Here is a 16,925-nt window from a genome sequence, read left to right as displayed (position 1 = left end):
TTAGGAATTTGTGGCACCAGAGATGAGATCGGTAATTTGCGTGGAGTTTGAGGACACAGTTGGTTAAGTTCTCTGAGAAATTGTGCTTGTCATGGTAGTGGTTGGCCTTTAATTTCTGAAAATATCCCTGTAACACTATCAAGCAAAGGGATCAGATGGAGACCAGAATTGAATGAGAGCAGGACCAGGTTATAGGTCGACAGGGTTTAATGCAGGAGATTTCAAAAATAATTTCCGTGTAGTGCAGAACAAAAGCCTTATCTCCCGACATTGAGAAGATCATGTTGGTTCTTTTGGGTAATTAGACCGTTTATATTTAAAACATTTTTTTTTTTTTTAAGATTAAGGCGTTGCCATGATTCAAGGACCTGAGCAATAGGGAGAGGTTGGGCAGGCTAGAACTTTATTCCTTGACCTGTGGGATGATCTTGTAGAGGTGTGTAAAGTCATGAAGGGAATAGATAGGGTGAATGTACACTTTTACCAAGAGTAGGGGAATGAAGAATTAGAGTTCCTCATTGTTTCATAGCTTCATAGACATAGGTTTAAAATGAGAGGGGAAAGATTTCATAGCAACCTGCGGGGCACACTTTTGCACACTAAAAATGGTGTGTATGGAATGACCAGCCAAAAGAGGTTGTTGAAACAGTTAATATAGGACGACAGATGGCACAATGGGCTAAGTATTCGGCTGGCAACCTGAAGGTGGCCGGTTCGAATCCTGCTTGGAGTGTGTACTGTCATTGTGTCCTTGGGCAAGACACTCCACCTACCTTTGCCTGGGACTAGAGACGGAAATTAGCTACTGATTGGCTACAATCTCGCATATTTACATGCAAATGTTCATTAATATGCACTGTCCCTATAAACAAAACATTATTGTTATTATTATTATATAACACCATTGAAAAGATATTTAGACAGTCACATGGATAGGAAGAGTTTAGTGGGATACGGACCAAATGCAGGAAGGTGGGACTAGTGTAGCTGGGGCATCTTGATCGGCATGGGCAAGTTGGGCCGAAGGGAGTGTTTCTGTGGCATATGACGTGATTACCTATTGTGCATGGAAACAAGCCCTTTGGCCCATCATGTGCATCCGACCAAGTTTGCAGACTAGGTTATTCTCATTTGCCTGCACTTGGGCCAAACACATTTAGTTTAGTGATACAGCATGGAAACAGGCCCTTTGGCCAACCCAACCCATGACTTTCATCAATCACCCGCTCACACATGTTCTATGTTTTACCAGTTTTTCATCCACTCGCTACATATTAGGGACAATTTAAAGCAACTAACCTACAAATCCACACATCTTTGGGATGTGGGTGGACACCAAAGCACCTGCAGGAAACGCACACAAACTTTCTGGTGCTGTGAGGGAGCAGCTTTACCAGATGCCCCACTTTAACCTTAAACCCACCGTAGTGAAATAGCTGTCCAAATATCTATTAGAAGGAATTATTGTTTCTGTAATTTCCTCTGGCAGCTCTATCCCGTGGACCACTAATCTAAAAAAAGACACAAAGTGATGGAGTAACTTAGCAGTGACAAATATGCAGTGCTGTTCCTCCAGTATGCATGAGGCCTAACTCTTGTAATGGAAGAGGCCCTAGACATATTGTAGTACTATGTTTAATTTTGGTCACCCTGTTATTTGGAAAGATGCCAATTGCATGGAAAAGGTGCAGAGAAGACAGTAATAGTTATACCATCGAATGTCAAGTTGAGGAATATCGATCCTACATTATTGGACTTGGTCAGTGTCTGACAGGTTTGTGGTTTCCGGATTGGTATGAGATCTAGGGGTTGCATACGCCTAGGCAAATGGAGAGGATCTGTAATCCTCTTTGGAGCAGATGCGGTGGATATGCAGAAATTGAGAGTAGGGGATGGCAGGGTGGAAGGAAGTGTAGTCCATATAACCATGGGTGTCAGCGTGTTTGTGTTAGAGGCCAGTCAATAGTCAACCCCTTGTGAAGCAGACACTGATTAAGAAAGTGGAGAGGGGTGTCAGAGATGGATAAAATGCATTTGAGGCCAGGGTGGAAGGTAGTGGTCAAGTTAATGAAATCAACACGTTTTGCATGGCTGCTCTGATACGATCAGTAATGTAGCAGAGAAGGAGTTGGGGTTTGGAAACTAATCTCATCTATCTGCATGTGATCCATATCCCTCCATATGCATGTGCCTATCTAAAAGCCTCTAACATGTGAGTCTTGTACCTGCCTCCACTCCCACCCCTGGTAGTATGTTCCAGATACCCACTACTCTCACTTTTGTTTTACACCAAAAACTTGCCACACATGTCTTCTTTAAACTTTGCTCCTCTTGCCAATCGTATGTTAAGATTCAAGCAAATCCTTCCTTCTCTGAATCATAAAAAGTCATGTTTGGCACATTGCCATAATCATTCAAAATATCAGCTACAAACCAAGGTTACACAGTTTCAGACAACCAGTTGGCAGAACTTGTAAGTTCAACATAAGTAAAATAAATCCTATTGCAAATGAGGTGATGTACTGGCCAGGACAGAATGTGGTGGCAATGTGAAGGCAGTTGCTGGTTCTGATGTACCTCACACATGACACAGTGACGCAGAGTTAGAGTTGCTGCCTTACAGTGCCAGAGAACCAGGTTCAATTCTGCCTATGGGTGCTGTCTGTACAGAGTTTGTATGTTCTCCCTGTGACCACATAGGATTTCACCGGGTGCTCCGGGTTTCTCCTACATTCCAAAGATGTCCAGGTTTGTATGTTAATTGGGCTCTTTAAATTGCTCCTCGTGACTAGGATGGAACTAGTGTACAGGTGATTGTGTATTGGTTCGGACTCAGTTGGACGAAGGCTCTGTTTCCGCGTTGCAACTCTGAACTAAACTAAACTAAACAGTAATTGAAGCCTGTCACCGTAGACAGCCAAAGCACAAGTAACAACGGTGCCCTCTAACCTGCGCAAGTACTCGGAAGTGGAGAAGGGCTCGTGGCCACAGAGCCTGAGTAGATATGCTGCTCACCACTAGAGAGTCTCAAACACTTTCTACCAGAATTCTGCCTGCATTAGAAGGTCTTAGCTGCAAGGAGAGATACTCTAGGTAAAAAACCTGTGCCTTCACCCAATCTATTCCCCACAAGATTGTATGCACCTGTGTAGCAGCACCCCTCAGCCTCCTGCGCTCCAAGTAAGAAATCCTAGCCTGCCCACCCTCTTCCTAGAGCTCAGGCTCTCAGGTCCTGGCAACATTGTTGTAAATTTTCACGGCACTCTTTTCATCACATCCATCATATAACAAAGTGAACAAAACGGAACACAATACTCCAAATGCAATCTCACCAACATCATGTACAACATCCCAACTTCTACATTCAATATCCTGACCGATGAACGTCAATATACTGAAAGCCTTCTTAACCCACGTGTGGTCACACATTATGTGTGACTGACATTGGTGCCTTCCCTCACAGTGGGAAACTTTGATTATGCTGCGTGGGGATGTTTTTATGTTGAATTCTATCGTGTGTTGTGTTCTTTATTTCTACTGTATGGCTGTATGGTAATCACATTTCACTGTGCCAACATGTAACAAATAAATGTATCTTGTATCTTGTGTGATGCCACTGATAAGGATATAGGTCCCTGCACTCCATATCATTCTGTTCTGCAACACTCCCAGGGCTCTGCCATTCACTGTGAAGGCCCTGCCCTGGTTTAACTTGCCTCAGACTTATCTGCATTAAACTCCATTAACCTCAGCCCACTTGTTCAACTGATTGAGATCCTGTTGTAATTTCTGATAACCTCTATGTTCTATGTTTTTGCTGCACTTGCTAGGGGATTTCTACTACCTCCCCTTCTATGCCCGATTCTTCACTGTGGTTTAGTTTTGTTTAGTTTTGAGATACATCGTGGAAACAGGCCCGTCGGCCCACCGAGTCCGCACTGACCAGCGAACCCCGCATATTAAAACTATCCTACACACACTAGGGACAATTTACACTTGTACCAAGCCAAATAACCTACAACATTGTACATGTTTGGAATGTGGGAGGAAACCAAAGATCTCAGTGAAAACCCACGAGGTCACGGGGAGAATGTACAAAGTCTGTACAGACAGCACCCATAGTCAGGATCGAACCCGGGTCACCGGTGCTGTGTGGCAGCAACTCTACCGCTGCGCCACTGTGCCACCGTGGTTATAAATATTGAGAATAACTCAATGTATTGATAAGTCAATGTACATTGTTGATGCCACATCTAATGTGTCTGTAAAGATGCAGCAAGTAAGAATTTCATTGTTCCGGTTCACATCCGTTCCATTTGACAATTAAACACTCTTAAGTTTATACAAAACATAACATGCTGGAGCAACTCAGTGGGTCAGGAAGCACCTTTGATGGGAATGGACAGACAACATTTCAGGCTGGGTCCCTTCTTCGGACCGTGTAGTAGTGAGGAAAAAGCAAGAAAGGTCAAGGTGGGTGGGAAAGGGTTAACAGAAGTGAGAACAAACAAGCTGTGGAAAGTAGCTGAAGAAAGCAGATTCACACAAGCTGAAGCAGCAGTGGAGGCGGGGGAAGGGTGTAAATAGGGGAACTGGAGCTGTGACCTCTCGGGCACCGGGAAGGGAGGGAGGGAAAGGATGGGGTTGAGTGGGAAAGCGGAGAAGGTTGGTGTTGAGAGGAGGTAGGTAAGGGGGAGGAGAGAATGGGTTTGTTGAGAGTGGGGGAGGAGCAGGAGAGGACAGAGAAGGCTGGTGTAGAGAGGGGTATGGGGAGAGGAGGGGATTGGTGTTGGAGGAGGAAGAGGGGGAAGGTGAGGAAGTTGGTGTTCAGAGGAGGGTATGGAGAGGGGGTGGGTGTTCAATGGGAGAGAGGGGAAGTGAGGGGGGTCACTAATGCGAGGAGGGGTGAGGAAGAGGAAGAGGTGACCGGCAGAGAATGCTTGAAAGCCGTCTTTTCCACAAATGGGTTCCTGGATCTCAGTTTGCTAGAGAAATGGTCTCAACTGAAGCGGGGGTCAAGCATCAAACTCCATCGGTTTAGGTCACTGTATACGCAAGGTTGCCCTCATGGATAATATTTGGACCGGCCAGTGATTGGCAGCCAGCAGCTTCCTGCAACGGTGATTTTCAAACTGGAGTCTTGGGACTAAATTAAATGTTTTTATACATTTGGATTTGGCATTGAGTCGCTGGGGCAGTCAGCTGATCGAGCTAGGCCAGCCTCTGGAACTCTGAAGGGCCGTGGTGGAGATGGAGTGACTTATAACCATATAACCATATAACAATTACAGCACGGAAACAGGCCATCTCGGCCCTACAAGTCCATGCCAAACAACTTTTTTTCCCCCTTAGTCCCACCTGCCTGCACTCATACCATAACCCTCCATTCCCTTCTCATCCATATGCCTATCCAATTTATTTTTAAATGATACCAACGAACCTGCCTCCACCACTTCCACTGGAAGCTCATTCCACACCGCTACCACTCTCCGAGTAAGGAAGTTCCCACTCATGTCACCCCTAAACTTATGTCCCTTAATTCTGAAGTCATGTCCTCTTGTTTGAATCTTCCCTATTCTCAAAGGAAAAAGACTTGCACTGTGATATTTGAATGTCATGGAGATTAAATCAGAGTCTGCATCCAAAATCATACTGACATCAGTCTCTGTGTTCAAGAAGGAACTGCAGATGCTGGAAAATCGAAGGTACACAAAAAAGCTGGAGAAACTCAGCGAGTGCAGCAGCATCTATGGAGCGAAGGAAATAGGCAACATTTCGGGCCAAAACCCTTCTTCAGACTGACATCAGACTGAAACCCGACATCAGTCTCCGTCGGTTATGGAGGGAATCCCGTTGCAGCAACATTTTACTCTTTACCGCACTGCCCCCGATTCCTCACAATCATCCCTGGGTCCTGGCCACTGGGCTCAGCCTGGCCAATGCCAGCAGCCACCGCACTCAACTGACCATTTATTACACCACAGCCACCAACATGTGTTTCATCTAGAAAATGAAGCTGGTCTCACATCTCCAGCATATCGTCAACCTGAGCCTGAGCCTGGAGAGGGTTCCTGTGATGTGGAAGACGTACTGCCCGGACCCTGTATAAAAGAGGACGTGTCCCAACTCCTCCAATGACCACAGACCAGTGGTGCTGACCTCACCCATCATGAAGTCCCTGGAGAGGCTGGTCCTCAGTCACCTGCGACCCCTGGTTAAACCCTACCTTAACGCCCTGCAGTTCACTTAACAAACAAAGGTGGGGGTGGAGGTCGCCATCATCCACCTGGTCCATCATTCCTATGCTCACCTGGATAGGTCCTCTGTCCCTTCCTGTTCACCATCTACACCTCGGACTTCGGATACAATGCAGACTCCTGCCACCTGCTGAAGTTTTCAGATGTCTCTGAAATTGTGGGCTATATCAGTGAGGGAAGGGAAGCTGAATATAAAGGTGTAGTCAACGACTTTGTTGAGTGGTGTGGGCGGCATCACCTGCAGCTCAACATCGACAAGACTAAGGAGTTACTGGTGGACTTTAGGAGGAGAGGAACACCCCTGTCCCCTGTCTCCATCATGGGTGTGGATGTGCATTTTATCTAGGAGTACAAGTACCTTGGAGTGTTCCTGGATAGTAAACTGGACTGGTCCAGGAACGCTGAGGCACTGTATAAAAAGGATCAGAGCCATCTGTACTTACTGATGAGGCCCCACTCCTTCAACATCTGCAGTAAGATGTTGCAAGTGTTCTACCAATCTGTGGTGGTCAGTGCCATCTTCTACGCTGCCGTGTGCTGGTGTAGCAGGGCAAAGGCTTTGGATGCAAACAGAATTATCAAGCTCATCAGGAAGGCTAGCTCCATCCTGGGAGTGGAGTTAGATTCATTGGAGGTCGTCTTGGAGGGGAGGACGCTCTTCAAACTGAGGAGCATCTTGGACAATACAGCTCACCCCCTCCATGGCACTGGTCAACCTGAGTAGTGCCTTCAGCAACAGACTGGATCCACCAAGATGCAGCACAGAATGCCACAGGAGATCCTTCTTCCCTGTGGTTATCAAATTGTACAACTCCTCGCCCTTCTGTCATGGGGTAGACTGACTCCAACCCCCCCCCCCCCCCCCCCCATCCCCTCCACCCCAATATTTGCACATCATCTATCCTGGACTTTCCACTCGTCACTTTAATTTCATGTTTCATGTATCTTGTGTTTCAGGACTGTTGGCAGACCAATCCCCCCCCCCACTCCCCCCCCCCCCCCCCCCCCACCGCATTATCTGTCAACAGTTCTCAGCTTTGTCCTGTGAACTTGGCATACGAGTCCACTCGACAAGGAGCATATCCCACATGGGTAGCTTACAACCCATCGGCATCTTCATTGAATTCTCCAATTTCAAGTAATATCTCCTTACCGTCTCTCTCTGTCCTGTGGTCCCTCCTGGCACTGTTGCATACCCATTTCTCCCATTATCTCTCACCCTACCACTGCAAAATACTATTATTATTTGTTATTTGCACTGTGTTTGTTATTTATGGAACTTTTTCTATTTTTCCCGTTATATACAATGTTTACATATTCACATATTCTGTTGTGCTGCAGCAAGTAAGAATTTCATTGTCCCGTCCGGAACATTTGACAATAAAAAACACTCTTGACTTGACTCTGCTCCTTACCCCTCCTTTGAAGACTCGTCTCCCATCCCTGACTATCCCATTGCCATTTCTTTCCATCTTTCCACCGCCGTCTCCTCCCCCCACACAATTCACTCCTGTTCCCTTCTTATCTGACAGGCTTTTCGTCTCCTTTTCATCTCTTTCATTTACTGCATTCATCTGCCAATCACCCCACCCCCACATATATCCACATCAAATGCCAGGCCCCACGCCTATCCATCTTTTCCAACTTTCTCCCCACTACTCCATCAGTTTGAAAGGTCATGACCTAAAATGTCATCTGTCCAATCCCTCCACAGATGCTGCCTGACTCATTGAGTTGCTCCAGCACTTTGACTTCTGTATTTGACAGTTTTAGTAACCATGTACGTGATGACCTGTAGGGATACTAAAGTCAATGAGCAAGTCCCACAGAAGGGCCGGTCAGTTCCGAGTGCGTTAAGTAGACATCATGGCTGGTTCTTCATGGAACTCTGGCCTTCTGGATTCAGATACCGTTAACATCTTTACATTGGCACTTTTCACAAATGGACCCTTGTAAAATCATACAGGCCTCTCGCAGAGAATTATTTTCGATTGAATTTAAGGAAGGCACATTGGCTGGGCATGGTCTCCGCACCGAGTGTAAACCACAGAGCCGAGATTAGTTGGAGTTGGGCGATTATCAGCACATCATCACTTAGGCAGAGAGAATCTGGTAAGCATGATAACAGACATGGTACGAATGTTTATTTAGAGATACAGGGTGGAAACGGGTGCTGATTTCGTAAGAACTGGGAAATTCATGAATTTGAAAGATCGATTCTCTTGTAATAATAGAAAAAAAAGTATAGTCAAACCGCAGAGCAAAGTATTGGGAACCAGCAGAGAACAGGACCCTCTTGCCACCCCTGTCCCCCACGATCACACTGATCATGATGCCGATCTATGCTGATCCCAATTACCTGGATGAACCCGGTATTCCCTTACATCTTTCCTTTCCAAGCACTTGTCCAAACCGATTTAAACATTGTAATTTCTCCCCTCTCATCTTAAATCAAAACCTTAAGTTGTATATTCAACAGCCTTGTGGAAACAGACTGACTCAGGCATTCTCCGTGGAGGGAAATAGAGAGACAACATTTTGGGTCGGGACCTTTCTTGCACAACATCTTGGTTAACCTTTTCTGCACTCTCACCATTACTATAACATTCTTTTGTAAGTTTAGTTGAGTTTACAGATACAGTATGGAAACAGGCCCTGTGGCCTATTGAGTCATGCTGATCATCAATCAATCACCCTTTCACATTAGTTCTATATTATCCCATTTTCTCATACACCCTACATACTCGCGGCAATTTACAGAGGCTAATTAACAAGTCTTAGGCATGTGGGAGGAATGGAATACCTGGAGGAAACTCAACTTATTTTTGCTATTGCAGTGTTTTCAAAACTCAACATAATAATTAAAATGCAATAATCTGTAAATTATTAAATCTATAGACATTTTCATCAATTGGGATCAAACCTGCTGAAGCCGCTTCCCATGGTCATAGAACATAGAGCATGTCTGCATGATGCATATTCCTGTATCCCTGCATAACCATGAGCCTATCTAAACCCTCTTATACACCACAATTGTATCTGCCTCCAGCACCAGTCCTGGCAGCAACGTTACAGACACCCAACACACTGTTAAACAACTTGCCCCGCGCATCTTCTTTAAACTTCTCTATAAACTATCACATTAAAGCTATCTACACAAAAAGCTGGAGCAACTCAGCAGGACAGGCAGCATCTCCGGTGAGAAGGATTGAGTGACGTTTCGGGTCGAGACACTTCTTCAGTTTGGTTAGGGATAAGGGAAATGAGAGATATAGACTATGATGGAGAGGTAAAGTATAATGAAAATACCTTTGATGAATGAAATAGATGCAAAAAACTAACAATAATACAGGCCATTGTCAGGTGTTTGTTGGGTGAAAAACGGAAAGCTGTTATGACTTGGGTGGGGGAAGGATAGAAAGAAAGGCAATGTCAGGGTTACTTGAAGTTAGATAAATCAATATTCATACCGCTGGGCTGTAAGCTGCTCAAGCGAAACATGGGATTTGCGTTTAGCATCACCCTGACAATGGAGGAGACCTTGGACAGAAAGGTCTGTGTGGGAATGGGAAGGATAATTAAAGTGTTTAGCAACCGAAAGATCAGAGCTTAAAACGATGCCCTCTCGGCTTTGGCATTTCCACCCTGGGAAAAAGGTTCTGATTGTCTACCCTATCTATGCCTCTCGTTGTTTCCTACAGCCATAATGATCAGTCAGAGTCTGCGAAAGCAAGCCCCTGACAGTCTGAAGAAGGGTCTCGACCCGAAACATCCCCCATTCCTTCTCTCCAGAGATGCTGTCTGGCCCGCAAACTCCAGCTTTTTGTGTCTATCTTCGGCGAAAGCAGAGGCGACATTGCGGCGACACAGCAGCGCAACATGTGGGGATCACTCACGCCTTCACTAATGGTCTTCGAGCAGCGCGCACCTTTTCAAACTAATATTTTTAAGAAGTTCCACCCACACACTGCCTGAGGACCGCATCATGTACTAGCTTTTCCCCACGTACTATTGAGTCTACAATTGTCTTGTATTCACGAATGAGCTTCCATAGTTCAAGGCGATCAGTTTCTGTATTGCAACATTGCAGGGAGAACAGTTTCACGGTGCGTTGACCGCTACAACTGCCAGCAAGCTGTGGGCTTCCTGGAGACTCCCACCACAATGCTAGTTAAACCACGACTATTTGCAGTGTACAGGTCTGCTCCGGAAGCTCGTGAAAACATTCACTCGCTCGGGAGAGAGTGCGGAAAATGGAATGTGCAGAAACGGAGTTACCCTGAGATGGGGCAGAGAGAGAGGAAAAGTCACCACGATGAATAAAGATTAAATCAAAAATAGATGTAGAGATATAGATAAGGTGGCGGTGACAGGGAAAGAGACGACACGCTGGGAGATTCAATTAAAAATGTAAAGGAAGGTCCCGATCGGAAAGGTCCCCACCCGTTCATTCCCTCCACAGATGCTACTCGATCCAGCACTTTGTGTTAGCCACAAGTCTAATTATCCGGTCTGAACATTATTTAAGAGGTAAGAGAAGGGATCCTTTTCTATGTATATGAAGGAAGGAAATCGTAAAGCTGAGAAGACCACGAGTAATTCTTACAGAAAAAGATGCGTTTAACTGTATAAACATGGTGAGACGGCGTGTTACACGGAGATAAATATCACTTCACATACCCAATAGAAGGCAGCTGTACACGGCTCGCATCCTGCTCTCAGAAAGATCGAACAGTGACTGCTCGGTAATGACCTCGTTCAGGCTTTTGTACGACTCACATCGTCCGGCAGAACTTCAGCAGCTGTACAGAGGCACGCCCCACTGAGGAGGACATGAAATTCAGATCTGGTCAGTTCCCAGACCTATCAATGCACCGGACGTTAACCCTGGAGGAGACACATGAGGCTGCAGATGCTGTAATCTGGAGCGACAAACAATCTGCTGGAGGAACTCAGCGCAGAGAGCAGCGTCTGTGGGGCAAAAACGGTTCAGTTTGAGCATCAGAGACCGTCCTGATGCAGGGTCTGGACCCAAAACGTAGAGTTTGTGTGTCCCACTCCCCACCCACAGATGGGGAGTGGGAGCTCGATTTCAGTTCCTCCAGAAGGCTTTCACCCTATTATAAATTCAAATCTGTAATTTCGCCAGAATTCTGTCCTAATTAGACGGTGTTACTTGGATCGCTTTCCCTGAAGTGTCCGGGATTGAGAGAAGAGCTGATAAAAGAATAAGTACAGTGGCGCAGCGGTAGCGTTGCTGCCTGACAGCGCAAGAGACCCGGGTTCGACACTGATTAAGGGCGCTGGCGGTCCGCAGTTCACCCTTTAACCGCGTAGGTTTTCTCCGTGTGTTAGTTTCCACCCACATTCCAAAGATGTGTGGCTTTGAAGGTTAATTGGCTTCTGCAAAACCCCCCTAGTGTGTCGAATGCGAAACTGGAAAAACACAGAGCTAATGTATGGGTGATCGTTGGTTCGTGCAGACCCAGTGGGCCGAATGGCTTATTTCTACGCTACATCTCTAAACTAAAACTAATATTATACAAAATGATGAAAGGCATAGAAAGCGCACACTCTGTAGTGTATATAATGGTAATTGTAACTTTAAGAACTGAGTACTAGATGGTACTAGACTAAGTGGGACCCGTTGGCGTTGTGGGGGAGGGTGGGTGTGGGCGGGGCGTTGTGGGGGAGGGTGGGTGTGGGCGGGGCATTGTGTAGGCGGGACGTTGTGAGGGAGGGTGGGTGTGGGGGGGCGTTGTGGGGGAGGGTGGGTGTGGGGGGGGGCGTTGTGGGGGAGGGTGGGGCGTTGTGGGGGTGGGTGTGGGCGGGGCGTTGTGGGGGGAGGTGGGTGGGGTGGGTGTGGGCGGGGCATTGTGTAGGCGGGACGTTGTGAGGGAGGGTGGGTGTGGGGGGGCGTTGTGGGGGAGGGTGGGTGTGGGCGGGGTGTTGTGGGGGAGGGTGGGTGTGGGCGGGGTGTTGTGGGGGAAGGTGGGTGTTCGCGGGGCGTTGTGGACGGGGCGTTGTGGGGGAGGGTGGGTGTGGGCGGGAAGTTGTGGGGGGAGGTGGGTGTGTGGGCGGGGAGGGAGGTGGAGAGAGCTCGGAGAAAAGACGGGGGAAGAGCCACGAGGGAGAGGGGGCAGGAGCCAGTTAGGGGACCAGAGGGGTAGGGGCTGGAGCTGGCAGGGCGACAGGTACTCACAGCGGGCGCAGATCGCTGGTCGTTCTCCTCTGCCGGGATCAGAGTCCCCACTTTCTGTTTGGCGACATCTCCGACTCCAGGCTTGGCTGGGCTGGGCCACTTCCGGTCCCTCCAAAAATTGTGTCCGGTTGGAGCTCCAGTAAAGACGCGATGGCGCAGAAAGGGGCGGACCGTCTCGGGGAGTGACAGGAGAAGAGACTAATCGATCTGCGCAGCGCGGATTTTAAGATTTTTAAACCTTGCTAACTGACATTAAACGAATCTTTGAATCAGCACCGGAGAACGGTGAGTGAGCTGGTGAAAAATCGTGGCGCTAATGCGTACCGTATTTGTGCAAATAGAAAGACCGCGCAAACAGGAAGTTTACAAGATCAGAGTTTTAGTTATAGATAGATAAATAGATAGATAGATAGATAGATAGATAGATAGATAGATAGATAGATAGATAGATAGATAGATAGATAGATAGATAGATAGATAGATAGATAGATAGATAGATAGATAGATAGATAGACAATAGGTGCAGGAGTAGGCCATTCGGCCCTTCGAGTCAGCACCGCCATTTAATGTGATCATGTCTGATCATCCAAAATCAGTACCCCGTTCCTGCCTTCTCCCCATATCCCCTGACTCCGCTATTTTTAAGAGCCCTATCTAGCTCTCTCTTGAAAGCATCCAGAGAGCCTGCCACCACGGCCCTCTGAGGCAGAGAATTCCAGACTCACAACTCTCTGTGAGAAAAAGTGTTTCCTCGTCTCCGTTCTAAATGGCTTACTCCTTATTCTTAAACTGTGGCCGCTGGTTCTGGACTCCCCCAACATCGGGAATATGTTTCCTGCCTCTAGCCCTTAACAATCATATTTGTTCTAAACTCCAGAGTGTACAAGCCAAGCCACTCCATTCTCTCAGCATATGACAGTCCCGCCATCCCGGGAATCAACCTTGTAAACCTACGCTGCACTCCCTCAATAGCAAGAAAGTCCTTCCTCAAATGAGGGGACCAAAACTGCACACAATACTCCAGGTGCGGTCTCACTAGGGCTCTGTACAACTACAGAAGGACCTCTTTGCTCATATATTCGACTCCTCTTGTTACAAAGGCCAACATGCCATTCGCTTTCCTCACTGCTTGCTCTACCTGCATGCTTACTTTCATAGACTGATGAACAAGGACCCCCAGATCCCGTTGTACTTTCCCTTTTCTCAAGTTGACACCATTTAGATACTGCCTTCCTGTTTTTGCTACCAAAGTGGATAACCTCACATTTATCCGCATTAATCTTAATCTGCCATGCATCTAACCACTCACACAACCTGACCAAGTCACCCTGCATTCTCATAGCATCCTCCTCACAGTTCACACTGCCACCCAGCTTTGTGTCCTCTGCAAATTTGCTGATGATACTTTGAATCCCTTCATCCAAATCATTGATGTATATTGTAAATAGCTGTGGTGCCGGGACCGAGCCTTGCGGTACCCCACTAGTCACAGAGAGAGGTAGATACAGAGAGATACAGAGAGAGGTAGATACAGAGAGAGGGAGAGAGAGAGAGAGAGAGAGGGAGAGAGAGAGAGCGACTAGAGAGAGAGAAGAGACGAGGGAGCTAGAGCGAGAGAGAGTAGATCTTAGCGAGATCTAGAGCTGTCTCTCTCGGCGTGCTTCTCTCGGGGCTCTAGCTTCTGTCTTCCGCGCTCTCTCTCTCTGCGCTTCGCTCTCTCGCTCTCTCTCCCTCTCTCTCTCTCTCTTCTCTGTTTCTCTCCTCTGTCTGCTCCCCCGCCGCGCCAAAAAAAAAAAAAAAAAAAAAAACTATTGGCTATCTTAGAACCCACAACACCAGATTGATCTTAAGAGTAAAGCAGTCATGTTGCAGCTTTGTAGGACTTTTGCTAGGCTGCAGTATGAGTCACCTCATTACAGGAACAACATGGAGGTTTTAGATAGGGTGTAGAATGATGCATTACCCGAATGCTGCCTGGATTAAAGAGTATTACATATAAGGAGAGCTTGGACAGACTTGAACAGTTGGTTGAGCAGAGTCTGGATAGACGTATATGACATTATCAGGGGCATAGATAGGATAGACAGGCAGAACCATTTAGCTTGGGTGAAAATGTCAAAGGCTGGAGGGCATCGTTTTAGGATGATGGGGGGAAAGTTTAAACAAGATGGGTGGGCCACCCTGTTTAGGCAAAGGTAATGTGGCAATGATGACATGCTTTAATGTCATAGACTCTAAAACTCTTGTGGAAACGGTGACACAACTAAGGCCATCCACCTGCTGCCTTGATGCTTTACCTACCAACTTCTTTAAGAATGTTTTTGACTGCCTAGCAATAGACATACTGCAAATAGTTAACAGCTCTCTTCAATCAGGCAATTTCCAAAAAGCCTTGAAAACTGCAGTTATTAAACCTCTTTTAAAAAAGCGGAGCCTAGATGCCTCTATTATTAACAATTATAGACCAATATCAAACCTGTCTTTCATAAGTAAAATTATTGAGAAAGTTGTCCTCCAGCAACTTAATCACCTCCTGGCTTCAACTGGCTGCTACGACAACTTCCAGTCAGGATTTCGACCTCTTCATAGCACTGAGACCGCCCTTATTAAAGTTGTAAACGACATCCGTCTTAACACAGACTCTGGCAAAGTTTCAATATTAATGCTATTAGACCTCAGTGCTGCATTCGACACTGTTGATCACTCAATACTTTTGGACAGGTTGGAAAAATGGGTGGGGCTCTCAGGCACAGTCTTAAGTTGGTTCAGGTCATATCTACAAGATAGGAACTATTTTGTTTCCATTGGCGACTTTGTATCAGAACCAACCAACGTGACGTGTGGAGTCCCGCAAGGTTCGATCTTAGGGCCCTCTTTATTCAACATCTACATGCTCCCACTAGGGCAAATCATGCGAAATAATAATATTGACCACCACTGCTATGCCAATGACACTCAAATCTATGTAGCGCTATCACCAAATGACTATCGCCCCATAGATCTGCTGTGCCAGTGCATTGAGCAAGTCAAAGACTGGATGTGCCAACATTTTCTCCAACTAAATAAGGACAAAACGGAGATAATTGTTTTTGGTGCTAAAAAATAAAGGTTTAAAGTAACCCAACACCTTCACTCTCTGTCCCTGAAAACTTCAAACAAAGCCAGAAATCTTGGGGTCATTATGGATTCAGATTTAAATTTCGACAGTCACATCAAATCAGTAACAAAATCGGCCTACTATCACCTCAAAAACGTAGCAAGATTAAGAGGACTCATGTCAGCTCAAGACTTAGAAAAACTTGTACATGCCTTTATCACTAGCAGGCTAGATTATTGTAACGATCTCCTTGCAGATCTTCCGAAAAACACTGTCAGGCAGCTACAACTTGTTCAGAACGCTGCTGCTAGAGTTCTAACAAAGACTAAAAAATTTGAACACATTACACCAATTCTTAAATCCTTACATTGGCTCCCTGTATGTCAGAGAATTGATTTTAAAATCCTGCTGCTCACCTATAAATCACTACATGGTTTAGGACCAAAGAATATCACTGACATGCTTCCACTATATAAGCCTTCTAGACCACTAAGATCTTCTGAAACCAATCTGTTAGTGGTTCCCAGAGTAAATACAAAACATGGGAAAGCAGGATTTAGTTACTATGCAACAAATAGCTGGAATAAACTTCCTGAAGATTTAAGACTTGCCTCAACTTTGACCACTTTTAAAACAAGACTGAAAACTTTTATGTTTACTTTAGCTTTCAGCTAAATCTTAACTACATTGCACTTTTAACTTTTGCACTTTTTATAATGCATTTTTAATTTTGCTTTTCTTTTAGTTCTTCTATTTTATTTCATTTTCTTATTTCATTTTATTGTATGACATGTTTTTATGTGAAGCACTTTGAGTCTGCCTCGTGTATTAAATGTGCTATATAAATAAAGTTGCCTTGCCTTGGGCCACGTTTTGAACACAAATATTATTGGGAACTTGGAACGCGCTGCCAGAATGTCGGTGGAGACAGCTATGATAGTGGTGCATTAGAGGATCTCAGATAAGTACATGAATATGCAGGGGATAGAAGGATTTGGATCACATACATGGAGATTAAATTTAAACATCTTACACAGTACAGATTTGTGGGCCGAAGAGTCTGTTCCTGTGGTGCCCTTTTCTATGATTTATGTAATGGCAATGGGTCATCTCAAGGGACTGCCTAAGAGGGATGATTTCCTGTTAATACTACCTGGAGGCGCCTGAGGAGGTCGTAGTGTGCTTGCTTTGATAGATGGGAAGCTGAGCAGTGATGCAGATGGGAAATGGGAAATAAAACAGTACAGATGTGCCTAATGTTGTATTCCTCATGCAATATAAATGGGGTGACTACAGTGACAGACACATTGTTAATGTCCTCCAATACTTATGTACATCCATGACCTCTCTTCTTGTAGACCTAATAAAA

The 16,925-nt window shown here is 45.8% G+C and overlaps 1 protein-coding gene across 1 annotated transcript in view; it reads right to left on the bottom strand.

Annotated features, from left to right (window-relative positions):
* The window catches only part of LOC116991819 (adhesion G protein-coupled receptor E2-like), a 157,268-nt gene extending 146,031 nt beyond the window's left edge, over positions 1-11,237 (bottom strand). The window contains exon 1 of the mRNA XM_033050784.1: positions 10,938-11,237. Coding sequence (XP_032906675.1) covers positions 10,938-10,968 — 31 coding nt within the window. The 5' untranslated portion in view covers positions 10,969-11,237. The remainder of the gene's footprint in view (positions 1-10,937) is intronic.
* Positions 11,238-16,925: the final 5,688 nt, after the last annotated feature.

The sequence above is a fragment of the Amblyraja radiata genome, chromosome 35 (genome assembly GCF_010909765.2).
Source record: "Amblyraja radiata isolate CabotCenter1 chromosome 35, sAmbRad1.1.pri, whole genome shotgun sequence".
NCBI lineage: Eukaryota > Metazoa > Chordata > Chondrichthyes > Rajiformes > Rajidae > Amblyraja > Amblyraja radiata.
The sequence above is the reverse complement of the archived record's forward strand: the minus strand, read 5'-3'. Positions and strand labels throughout refer to the sequence as shown.